At 36.3% G+C, this 13952-nt stretch overlaps 1 protein-coding gene across 1 annotated transcript; it reads left to right on the forward strand.

The window, feature by feature from the left end:
* Nucleotides 1–3849: 3849 nt before the first annotated feature.
* Nucleotides 3850–10293, forward strand: kxd1.S (KxDL motif containing 1 S homeolog). The gene is made up of 5 exons (XM_018243699.2): nt 3850–3990; nt 5704–5813; nt 7032–7184; nt 7848–7894; nt 9078–10293. The coding sequence occupies exons 1-5, from the start codon at nt 3946–3948 to the stop codon at nt 9308–9310; spliced, it is 588 nt and encodes a 195-aa protein (XP_018099188.1). The 5' UTR covers nt 3850–3945; the 3' UTR covers nt 9311–10293.
* Nucleotides 10294–13952: the final 3659 nt, after the last annotated feature.

Consider the following 13952-nt stretch of genomic DNA (forward strand, 5'->3'; position numbering starts at 1 on the left):
TTAGGCACCATCCAGTGACTAAAATTGTATACTTTTTACCCCCAGCCAGTATTTATCTTCTATTACATCACAGAGCCACACTGCCATCTTGCATTCTTCTAGGGATTCCTGGCATGCCCTGGGCATGCACGTACCTTTTACAGTAATATTTCCAACTTTACTAAACTGTGCATGTGTCCATTATGGTATCCCTGGTTGAATGTGAAAATAATGCCAGTGTTGCGCACTGAACAATTGTACACACTGAATGGGGAGGGGAGATACAAGTTAGCATTCACAGTGAACCTTTGTATCCATGTCTTATAAAAATATACATTTGACTGTCTGGGGGCAATAAGAGCCAAAATTCTGATTTAAAAACCGGCATTTTAGCTCTTAAAATTACCAGGAATGGCTTTTTGCTGCACCCTGGTAACTTGCCAGCTGCTGCCGCCTGAGGCGAGTTTCTCAACTCACCTCATGGCAGCAGAGCCCCTGGGCTCTTTATGTCAGTTTTTATTCAATTATTATTAAGCTTTATTTAAATAAGCATATGCCACAGCGCCTTGTAGAGATTATATATTAGTCTCTGCCCAAATCGTGAAATAATGAAAATCAAAAAAATGTGCTTTAAGAAGGTTACAGAGCGATTGTACAATATGTGTTGTTGTTTTCCACAGCTATAGGAAGACGGTAAATCATTTAATCACTGAACATACCTGTCAAGCAGACCTAAGGTCAGAACAATGATGAACCTGTACTAGCTTTAGGGAAAATAAATAACTACAGCAATCAAATAAAAATCAAACTGGTATTTAGTTGCTGTGAGTTCATAGACAAAGGCAAATTGTACTCAACATTAATACATTAGATAAATATACCTAAAGCTGGCCATACACAAGCCAACATTGACAGATGATGGGGCCTGAATGACAGCCCCATTGACTGATCAAGGAAAATCCTATCAGTTTTGTACGTTATTGGGCTTTACCTGACAGGTCTGCATGGCGTCCCTATGTTACCTGACCTGGGGTCCAAAAAATCAGGTCAGCCTAATTATGACACTTCTTAAGCATATAGCCAGCTTAAAGGGTTTGTTCACCTTTAAATTAACTTTTAGCGTGATGAAGAGAAGGATATTCTGAGACAATTTGCCATTGGTTTTCATTTTCTATTATTTGTGGGTTTTGAGTTACTTAGCTTTTTATTCAGCAGCTCTCCAGTTTGCAGTTTTAGCAATCTGGTTGCTAGGGTCCAAATTCTCTTAGCAACTATGCACGGATTTGAATAAGAGACTGGGATATGTATAGGGGAGGGCCTAAATTGTAAGAGGAGTAATAAAAAGTAGCAATAAAAATTCATTTGTAGCCTTACAGCGCAATTAAGGGATCAGTGACCCCAATTGAAATCTGGAAAGAATCAGAAGAAAAAGGCAAATTATTAAAAAACTAAAAAATGAAGGTCAATGAAAAGTTGCTTAGAATTGGCCATTCTATAACATACTAAAAAGTTAATTTAAAGGTGAACCACCCCTTTAAAGTTTCTTATGATATAATAACACAGAACAAGTTTTGTAAGATTTTCAATATCTATGTGCAAGCTGGATTATCTGAGCTAAAATCTATGTACCATGGATATCTGTCAATTTTTTTATAGGGCAAGTTTGAAAATGTATTCTGCCAATGCACCATGTCAGCCAGCGCAGAAAGTGAAGAAGGTGATGATGTATTAGGGCTTCTTACTTCCAGAGATGTGAAACCAGGGGGCGTGCCAGCGTGGGGGGTCACACACATCTCTTTTTAATACAGTGTCATTTCTGTTGTACAGCAGCCCTTATATCCCTGCCAAGAAAGCATTTTTATCAAGAACCTTATCATGGAAACCCCCATTTGCCAAATGTAATTGCAATGGGGTGATTCTGATAAATTATTCCTAGATTACATATAGTTACAGTTATTTATATAACGAGCCTTACTGACCTCTCCTGCCGTTAATCAGTTGCTTAGCAACTTTGCATTGTTACCATAGTTTTTAATCTACTGTATGTAGGTCCACAGTGTTGCCAGAAAAGTGGCTTAAATCACAAGCATTACAGTAACGAATGTAACACAACCTGTACAATTTTATTAAAATCCTTGCACATCAAAGAATAATTACTTTTTTGTAGAAAATCATATTTTTTAATAATTCTCTCTCAATTACATTACATTCTAGGAAAAATGTCCATTTTTAAGTGATTTAGTTGCCCTTTAGTTTATACCGTGTGCATTGAGAGTTTCTTCTATGCACTCTATGAAAACTGCCTGCTGTCCTTCACCAGTTCTAAAAAAGCACATACTCCCACTCAAATGAAAACTTGTTAACATAAAGGAATTTAAAAATACAACGAGTTACAATAGCCATAAGTAGCTTTCATTTATTAAAAGAAATACATGGAATAGACCAGTGCCGGGCAATGCTGGCTGGGTGCCCCGGGCAACCCGGCCGGGCAAGTTACGCCCTGCCCCCAAGAGGCCATGTGCAAACGTGCACAAAGGACGCATAGACCAGGGTTGGCGGTTTTCCAGCCAAATTGGGCTACTAATTTAAAGTCCAGGCGGGTTTTGCAAGTACAAACTAGCCAAGGTACAAATTTGCGCTACCCTTTGGACCTTTGGCTGGTTTGTACTTTGGAAACCATCCAAAGTTTTTCGTTTTTTGTGCCAAGCCTGTGTCTCCCAATGCATGTTGGGTAATGTCGTTTTTGTTTAACAATTTGCCAACTGGCAAGTTTAATGTAAGATAAAGTACCCAGCATGCATTTGGGCTGGCTTTTGTAGAAGTGGAGAGTTCCCACATTTTGGGGATCTGTACTCCAGTGTCCCAGCACTCTTCTTGCATTTTCTGGTGACTGCTCAAAATCAGACAATTTTGGAGCAAAAATCTGCTGGCCACCAAAATGTCAAGAGGTTGACCTGTTTTTCCAGTATTTATTGAAATTATATATGTATTATGTGATATGGGATCCCTATACCTCCTGGGCCCCCTTCCATACCTCCCAACATTTTGAATAAAAAGAGGGACAAAAAAGTTGACGCGAGTAGCTTAGCGAATTTTTTTTGACTACGCCAATTTTTGTGGCCACACCCCCTAATTACCATGTTCATGTGTCATTTTTAGTTTTAGTTTTGCTAATGATAGTGAATTGCCCTTTAAGATGCTAGTCTAACTTTTCCCAAGAGACCTGTTATCTTATATTGTTACAATTAGTTACAATTGTTACAAAAGTATCTTATCTTCTGCTGTGGCTGTTCTGGGCTCTCTGCCAAAAGCCAATTAAGTTAGAAACTGTTTCTTTTTCTGGCTGTTCGGTGCAGAGAAAAACAGGACTTTCCAGTACAAATGAGGGACTGCGGGTTGAGCTGTCAAAAGAGGGACTGTCCCTCTAAAAACTGGATAGTTGGGAGGTATGAGCAAAATGGTACAGATTCGACTATTTTGCTTCATGGGAAAATTTGAAAAGACATATTTTCACATATATTCATTTATGTTTTAGACTTTTTTTCATTGTGCTCTTTTGGGCTACTTTTGAAGTGCCTCTTGGCTAGTTTTCTAGCTGATTTTGGCTGGTTTTGGAAATTAGACCTGGCAACCCTGGTGGCATAGACATGATCATGCCTTCAAACATGTGAGAAACATGATTCATTGTTCTGCATCAAATCCGAGTATACACTATGTCCTAACGATTAAGATAAAAAAAGCTGAAAATAATCGCGCATAAATAGCTTCCCTTAAATGCGCATTTGACATACTGATAACAGAATTCAAGCAGACACTGAGGGGGTTAAAGGTAAAGGCAGTGGGCGGAGTAAGTAACAGGTCCTATCAGAGAGAAGCTTGTTGTAACCAATGAGGTGGCAGATTACATGGCTAACCAGGAAGTGCTGAGAGATTGCCGGTGACTGCATGTTGTGTGAATAGGGGACAATGAACAAGGATTTGCAGGATTCTCATGATCCCCAGTCGCTTTCGGTACTTTTGTTTTGCATAATGGGTGGGATGTTTTTCGAGTGTACTAGTGTTGTTACCCGTTTCCCAATTAACATTGGGGAAATCAATTCTGTCTTAACGTGCATATATTCTAATACCACGTCATCCTACTTTGTTTACTTCTGACATGTCTGACAACTTTCGAGGTTTAGAAAACTGAATTCTGTGCTTAGGTCTTACTCATTTGTAACAGCGGCTATATACTGTCATTAAATTGCTAGATTTCTGCAACTTATCTGCTGGAAATGGCTGGGAAGTTTAGTAACACGTACTACCGGTTTACCAAATAATATAATGGAGTCTTTGATTAATAAGCGCCAGGGATATCCAATGTAAGGGCCAACATGTGGTTTTACAGGAGCATTGAGAAACTGTATTTTAAAGGGGGTGACCCACCATGAACACACTGGAGTGCACAAACTGTAAACAGAATTACCTATATTGAAGAAATGCATTATTTGCCTTTCCTTCCACTATGAAAACAATGTTTTTCTTTTAGTTTAGGGATCACTTTTAACAACAGATGGATGAATGTTAATGAAATATAAATACTTTAGCCCAGTTTTTCTTCTAGTTTTGTAACTGTTTTTTAAAGAGTTCAGGAATCCCTTTTAGAAGGATATTCTGTAAGTTTAGAAAACTACAAATTAAAGCTACTTCGGAATTTATTTATCAGTGGTGTTCCATTGATGGCGATGCAGTAATATATTTTATCTATTTAAAAGTTAAAATGAAAGCAATCTGCACAAATTCAGTGATGTTATGTTTAGATGAAGGTGCTTTGGGTAACTATAGATTCTCTATGTTTGCATTGCACTGTAATGCTAGTGTGCCTTTAAGTTTACTGTAATATGCTATAGATGCTTAGCAAATTTTCAGTTGGTCTTAATTTTTGATTTTAATTATCTGTCTTTCTCTTATGCCTCTCTCCAGTTTGTAATTTATTTGGCTTTTAAAGGGCCCAGTGACCACAGTAACCAAAAAAATGTTAGTCTGCAAGGTTATCATTTTCTTCTTACTGTTACTTATTTTTCTGTTCAGGCCCTCTCTTATTCACACTGTGTTATTCAAAACATTGCCTGATTCTCAGGGGAATTTGAATCCTAGAACCAGACAAATGCTGAAACTCCAAACTGGAGATCTGCTGGCCAAAAAGACAATTAACTCAAAAACCACAAAAGAATATAAAAAGAACCAACTGCCATTTGAGTTGGTATATCACTATCTACATCATACAAATAAAATAATATTTGTAAGTGTCTGTTGAGAATTTTATTTCATTTTTATATAGGGTATCAATGAACTGGCATAAAACAAGTGTCCCATTAAACTTCCCTAGCTTTGAGGCTCTGTCCCAAGTCTTTGGCCATATTTAATTTATTTCTCTTGGTAGCTTTTTCTTGCAGTGCAGGTGTCTTTGTGGAGGGAAGATACATTTCTGCAAAAATATACTTTTCTATTTCTGGAAGAGATAAGTAAGAGTGCCTCTTTTGTAGTTAAAAGATGAAACCTGTTTGTTCAGCCACCTTTAACAATGATCTTAAAATCATTCACTGAAGGCACACAAGTAGTCGAGTTGTTCTTATGTGTATAAGAGCCATAAGATTGTAGTAAGTCGTTTCAATGTATGTAAACATGCAAATTTAAAACATTGCGAGTTATGATTCTGTTAAAACCTTTTTTTTTTTTTTGCAGATGGCAGAACAGGTGACGGAAGCAACAGCATCTGGGGTGTTCTGTAGCAGAGTACTCAATATGGTGAATTCAGAGGATGTTAATGCTATCATTCTAGCTCAGAGACACATGTAAGTACATATACTGACACTTTACAACATATATATTTCATAGAGCACACACCAAAACACAACCATCACCTGGGTGTCAAGTTGTAAAACAAACAAAATTTGCAAGATTAAAGGAAAAGTAGCTGATCATAACAGACATCTCTGCAGCGAGAGAACTGTATTGCAGTTACAGTATTATTGCCTGTGTCCATCAATGTGCACCTGTATATATTAGGAACATCACAATATTTGTATCACCACCCCTCCTTGGGGGTGGTACGTGATCAATTGAAATGAACCAAAGGGGAGGTAACATATGTCCCTTCAAGGCAAAGTGTCTTGCAATGGGTTTCTCTTGAGTTTTCTCAAGTAATCTCTGCATTTGTTGGTGAATCTCTCTTGACGGCAGTTCTGTATACCCAGATGTTAAAAGATGTAATCTCACATCAGACTACATGAAGGGTAAAAGATATACCATCAATTCTGAAGTATACATTAACCTGTGAATAATTTTCAGTCTTTGCATACTACATAGTCTGATGCCTGAGTAAAAGGCATGTCATGGTAAGTTTACAAATGTGAAAATTGTTAAAGGTGATATATGGACAATTTATGGATTTTTAAATTAACACATTATTTATGCCTTTCTGTTGTTATTTTCATATCTTCATTTAAAAATTGTTTGTGATAATTTATATCAAGATTTCCTATAGTTATAGGATTTCTAAACATCTTTACATATTTCCTAGGCCGATGTTGCACACAGTGTTTTGTTTTTTTGTTTTCGTAGCTCTTCTTGGAAGCAGTCGGACTGATTTCCCTTACATAGGTGCTAAATTGCGCCAATTTTCAGAAGCACCCACAGAGTAATTAGTTAAGATCCACCAGATACATTTTGAGAATAAAAGCAATAATCCGATTTGTAGCTCTGGGTGACTATGCTTGTGCAATTTAACATCTATGATCAAAAGAATTTCTAAAATAGTGGATCATAGCTGACAGAAAATACACCTATAATGAACCCATTTGAGATTGTTCCATCTGTTTTGTCATTATTGTTTTTTATGGAGTCTGGCAAGCCTTAAACCTTTGTCTAATATTAATACCCCCTACCTAGTATTTATTAGGTAAGGCAAATAGTGCCTCTGTTACAGAGACATTTTTGGCACAGTTTAAAGTAAATTTTTTGTATTGCTATTAGAACTGCATAACTTATTTATTTTGTTGTCTTCTTTCCAGGCTTGATCGTTTTGAGAAAACCAATGAAATGTTGCTCAATTTCAATGGTCTCTCAAATGTTCGATTGCAACAGATGAGTGATCGGTTTGCACATCACACCAGGACACTGGTGGACATGAAGAAAGACTTGGACATCATCTTTAGAAGAATCAGGTATAAGGTTTAAGTAGTAGACCTGCCACAGGGTAAAAGTGCACAAATGCACTAAAAGTTACACGTTATGCACCCTGCACTTGCCCCTCCACTGTTAGTCAGAGATCAGTAGCAACATAGTTTAAAATGCCTGCATTCTGTTTTCAAGCAGCAGAATATTTTAAGGCATATGGCATACATGATTTTTTCACTGCTACAGTTCCTAAGGAAAAGATGCAGTGGTTTGTCCTCACTAGGGAACTATTGCAAACATAAAAATCTAATATAAAGTTTTCTCTCATGGAAATAAAAAACATTCTTTATATATATTCTTTATATATATTAAATTAAAAGCTCTGTACAATGTCTCAAATAATCAAGTTAATTTTTACTACTCTACTCTCTGCAGTCTTTCTCTACATGCAGCTCTGGATTAGAGTTGGTTATTTTGACATATAATAAATTGAGTCGGCAAATGGTGCACATAGTAATGTATATGACCTAGCCGTCATTCAAAATCTGTCTGTGTAGTCAGAACAACAAATGTACATTGGCTAATATATATCTGGGCAGTGAAAGACTTTACATCATCAACAATTAGAACACACTATTTTATCTGAAAGGTATAATGCTACCTTGAAACATGCTAAAGTTATGAGTTTATTTTTGTTCTCACCCATGCAGGACGTTAAAAGGGAAACTGGCAAAGCAATATCCAGAGTCTTTTAACAGTAAGTTCCTCCTTATTCAATCATATATATATAATTATTGTCTGTAGGACTTAGTATTGTAGATACAAAAATTATCAAGTAATAATAAAATGACTTAGGCATTACAGATGGTAAAGAAAATAAAACAACATGTTTGAACTATGTTTTGTAAATAATAAAGGTAATTGGCATGTGAGCATATCTGTATGCCTTACTAGCAAGCACCTTGTATCTTACAGAGAATCACCGGTGGATCATTTAGAATTGTTTGTCCATTTATTTGATCCACAAATACAGTTGTGAGGGTATGACATTTGTCCAGATAGTGAAGTCCAATGAATGAGAACCTGTGTTGTAGGGGTTGGATTTATTCAGTAACAAAAAAAGCCTTCAGCTGCTTGATTTGTTATAGTTGCTTCCTGCTCCAAAACTACTGTTTTTTTGGGGGGGGGGGGTATTCTTTCTTGCCTATGAAGTATGATAATTACTAGATTTGTGAAAAGCTAAAAGTCCTTGAGGGAATACTGCTCTAACTGATGTTGTGTAGGGTGTAAAAATATTTTAAAATCCAGTCCATGTCTGTACACAAAATTGTTTCTCAGAGATTCAGTGCAATTGACACAATATTTGCATGCACTGCAACTGGCATCTGGTGTGTTAATACTAGTATAAAAGTTGTATTTGTTTCATAAATTAGACAAAATTGTGGCAGTGTCAATGTGGGTTTTTCAACGCTTGTGTCCTGCATGGGATTTGATTGGCAAAAGTGGTAGCTTCTATAGTAATATTCAATTATATGCAAAGAGTGCATTGTATATACCCTCTGCTCAAAGCAGGTGTAAGGAACAGGGCTCTCTTTTGCCAGAACATACCGTATATATTCTTATAGGCAAAAGCAGTTTCATAAATGTCAGTTTAAAGGGTACATTTCTGCACTCCATTTTGAACTTTGCACTGTGCTTTGCTACAGTAAATTAGCCTTTAAGTATAAGTCCTTACTGTCGAAATATTTAGACTGTAATGCTTGATAGTTGTGCCCATGATCATCACTGGGGAGACTGGGCACTGGATGTGACATGGCCAGAGATAGCAGATGCCAACTCTTTAAAAAGGGATGGTGGTAGAGGTTCTTTGTACATTTGCTACCATATGCAAGTTTGGGTGTGTGGCAGTTAACAGTGGTATTTCTGTTCAAATTTCACAGATGTTCATGAATCTCCCATCCTAGAAGATGATGATGATTTTGATCCAACCCTCAAAAGTGCTGCCACCACAATTGCGACTTCAGAGCAAAGCACAGGGTCTTGTGACACAAGCCCCTCCATTATTTCACCTGCAATGAGCCAGGACTTTGAGGACTTATCTCAGGCTCCTTCTGACACTCCATCTGTCAATGGGCAGATACTGACAGACGAAGAGGTGGTCCATGAGGATTAGCAGACTAGAGGATGAAAGCGACACCAATGTCTAAATTATGGTTGTGTGCTTTTCTTCAACCTCCAGCACAATGCATTGTCATCCTTCTGCCACCAAGGAATTCTTGTTATGCTGCCTGGAAATAAGCACCCTGCATTGTCAAGTAATCCTAAGAAGCAAAGCTTGGGTCAGTGTTGCGTGAAAGGGTGGTTGATCCCAGATGATTCATGGCTGAGCTAGCTCTTCCCAGGACTCTTAGCTGTTGCTTTTTGGAAAGCTATTTCTGCACTCTTGGCTTGCTTTTGGTACCAGTATTGCAGATGCTACTTCCCACCTCTCCCTCCTTGTCCTTTTTAAAACACATGCTTGTACACTGAACCTTTTTTCTTTCTCCTTTTTTGGTCAATAATTATGTTACATCCTTTTGCTAATGCACTTTCTTAACTAGTATTTATTCTCTATTTTATGCCCATTTCCATGTTTATATTATTGCATTCACTTCTTCCCTCGCCTTGTGTTACTTTCCTTTCATTTCCTATGACTTTTAATCTTTTCTGAATTTTGTCAGAAAGATCATATTTGCCTTTTTTGTTATTTTGGATAAAAATGTGTTAGGTTTCTAAACATTTAGCAAAAACTACTGCAGGGAATTTACTTTTTCCCCCCTGAACAGCACAATTGCAAATTTGATTCTTCATCATTGATTGCGTTTATTTATGCTCAAGCCTTGGGTCACAAAATTTAATGTAAACCAACTTAATGCTTTGTAAGAAGACCTGAAAGTGATTTAAAAAAAAAAAACTATATGTAAAAATGTCAAAGCATACGATTTAACTTATCCCAAGGAGGTATCATCATGTCTAAAGAGTACATATCTGTATCTGCTTGAAAAGGAAGTGTTATTTGCATTTACCAAATCATGGTATTTAGCACTTATTTAATTCTTAATTATTTTTAAGCTTTTTCAGCATCCCTTGCAATAAAATTAAATTATTTGTACCAAATATTTACTGGCTCTGATATGAAAATTGTTGTATTTACTTAAACAAACAAAGGTGGAACGCAACTTGATGTTCATAAGAGGTCAAAGAAGAAAGTTTTAGCTATGCTCAATGTGGGGCATACCGTTTCATATAATTTAATATGCTAATACAGGTATGGGACCTGTTATCCAGAATGCTCGGGACCTGAAGTCTTCTGGATAATGGATCTTCCGTAATTTGGATTGTCATACCTTAAATGTACTAGAAAAACATGTAAACATTAAATAAACCCAATAGGCTGGTTTTGCTTCCAATAAGGATTAATTATATCTTCGTTTTGATCAAGTACACAATACTGTTTTATTATTACAGAGAAAAGGGAAATCATTTTTTAAAATTTGGAATATTTGGATAAAATGGAGTCTATGGGAAACCATTCCGTAATTCTGAGCTTTCTGGATTATGGGTTTCCGGATAATGGATCCCACACTTGTGCTTTTCAATTGGTCATAGATGTAAAGATCTTTAAAAGATCTTTTCTTTATCGTGAGACCACGATTATCTCGAAACGATAGTTTAAATGTATGATGTGTCCATCAACTAAAAAGATAATTTCAGGCGATATTGCCAGCAAAACTGAAGAGTAGCTGCCTGCTTAGACCTGCAAACATAGATAGATTGCACTGGGGCCGATAAAGATTTTTTAACCTGGCCAATCAAATTTGAAAATCGTAAGATGTACGATCGTTCGAATCCCACTAACTTCACGATAATTTGACGGATTGGTCAGATTTCGCTAAAATCGGTCGTTTGGCAAAGAAATTTTTTTCGTCTATGGGGACCTTTACTTGTCTTCTAGATCTTTTAATCAGGTATGTTGTATCAACATGTTTAAGTGGAGCAAGGGAATACTTTGAGCTGTATTTTCCTAACACCACTCACTTGGGATGTCAGCAGATACATAAGTATATATATATATATATATAGTGTATATATATATGTATATGTATATATATGTATATATATCTATATATGTATATATATCTATATATGTATATATATCTATATATGTATATATATCTATATATGTATATATATCTATATATGTATATATATCTATATATGTGTATATATATCTATATATGTGTATATATATATATCTATATATATCTATATATATCTATATATCTATATCTATATATATCTATATATATATTCTGTGTACACAGGCTAGATTCACCAATTCACCATACACATATGGCAAAATAAATACCATAGATTGGGTAACAAGAGGTTTATGTTGGGTTGATCCCAATTATTGCATGACAAGAAATGCCGCAGAAGTTTATTGGGAAAACCCCTCCCTTTATCAGCATTATACATTCATCACTTTGGTGTTTTTACTGCAGTACAATGCATAGTAGTAAAGGCAACTGCTGTAAGCAATCTACTAATTGAAGCTAGATGCACTGGGATGGGCCTTGTTGGATGACCTCAGTGCCTGTGAGTCTGTCTTGTTTAAAGGAATGGTAAATGTGTTAATATACCGTTGCAAAAACTGGTGCTGGTTCTCTGAATCTGGTACTGGCCAGAAATGATATTTTTCCCTCTAATTTCTTTTAATAATCTTAACACAGAAGCAATTCAATACAGTGGAAATATTTGCTATACTTTCTGTATACAACTCATATAAAATATGCTACAAAATACAACTTGCCCTATCTTAAACCACATGTAGTTACTTTCATACTTTACTACACACTGATGATGACAATATAAAAAAAAAATACTGTTCAAAAGATCATCATACATTTAAGTGACCAATGTCACACCGTTGTGTTCAGAATACTAGCAGTGTGTTTTAAAAAGTCAATAAAGCTGAAAATCCTTATAATAGCTTTTATTTCCAGACACGCAAATGCATTGGGAACACTGCACATTCTATTCCAAATAAAAACATGAAGAAATATTTATCAGATTTGTGTCATTCCTTTACAGAAAGGGAATATTAGGCTGTTCCAAAAATAGCAGTGTCTGTATTCTTCTTTACAAACTTAAACTCACTGTATAAACTGAAAAATGCTCAAGATTTTGCTTTCATTTAAATCGCTGAATTAATATTTAGTTGTATAACCAGTGTATCTGAGAACTGCTGCACATCTGTGTTGCATGGAGAAACTGTTTTTATGTCACCCCACAAGTTTTCAATTGGATTACGGTCCAGGGGTTGGGCTGGTCACACAAAAATGCCAATCTTGTTGGTCTGGAACCAAGATGTTGCTTGTTTACTGGTGTGCTTGGGGTCGTTGTCTTGTTGAAACTCCCATTTCAATGGCATTTCCTCTTAAGGCAACATGACCTCTTCAAGTATTTTGATGTATTGAAACTGATCCATGATCCCTGGTATGAGACAAATAGGCCTAACGCCATAGTATGAGAAACATCCCCATATCATGATGCTTGTGCCACCATGTTCACTGTCTTCACACTGTACTATGGCAAAAATTCAATGTTTGGGTGTCATCTGACCCCAAGAACAATCTTGCTTTCATCAGTCCACAAAATGTTGCGCCATTCCTCTTTAGGTCAGTCAATGTGTTCTTTGGCAAATTGTAACCTCTTCAGCAAGTCTTTTTTCAACAATGGGACTTTGCAGGAGCTTCTTGCCGATAGCTTGGCTTCACATAGGCGTCTACTAATTGTAACATTACTCACAGGTAACTTTAGATCTTCTTTCATCTTTCTGGAGCTGATCATTGGCTTTGCCATGTTAGCTATTTTTCTATCCATTCAAATTGTAGTTTCCAGTTTTCTTCCATGTCTTTAAGGTTTTGGCTGCTATTTTACAGCATTTTAGATAATTTTAGCTGAGCAGCCTATCATTTACTGCACTTCTTTATATGTTTTCACCTCTCCAATCAACTTATATAATCAAAATACACTGTTCTTCTGAACAATGTCTGGAACTAGCCATTTTTCTCAAATTTTCAAAAAAAAATTCACTATAACCAGCATGCATATTTGCTGCTTTCCTTCCTTCAATAAGGGCCAGAATTGACACTGTTTTTTTGACAGAATGAATTTCCTCACTAACTGAACTCCACACTGCTACAAGACTTAGGGGCACATTTAATTAACCCTCGATATTCGACCATCGAAGTTAAATCCTTCGACTTCGAATATCAAAGTCGAAGGATTTCCCGCATTTCGTTTGATCGAAGGAAAAATCTTTGATCGAACGATTAAATCCTTCGAATTGAACAATTCGAAAGATTTTAATCCATCGATCGAACGATTTTCCATCGATCAGAAATTACTTAGAAAGCCTATGGGGAAGGTACCCATAGGCTAACATTGGTGCTCGGTAGGTTTTAGGTGGCGAAGTAGGTGGTCGAACGATTTTTAGTTCGAATTGTTCGATTTGAAGTCGTAGTCGAAGGTCGAAGTAGCCAAAAAAAATACTACGAAATTCAAAGTATTTTTCATTCTAATCCTTCACTCGAGCTAAGTAAATGTGCCCCTTAGTAGTAAATTATGTCAAACTGCTATTATTCTGAACCCAACTGTGTATATATATATATATATATATATATATATATATATATATAGACAAATACAAGATTCCTCTGCACTCAACCCATTATCAATATATTTAAGACAGCGACATTTTGTGCATACTG

Source organism: Xenopus laevis, chromosome 1S, assembly GCF_017654675.1.
Source record: "Xenopus laevis strain J_2021 chromosome 1S, Xenopus_laevis_v10.1, whole genome shotgun sequence".
In the NCBI taxonomy this organism is placed as follows: Eukaryota; Metazoa; Chordata; class Amphibia; order Anura; family Pipidae; genus Xenopus; species Xenopus laevis.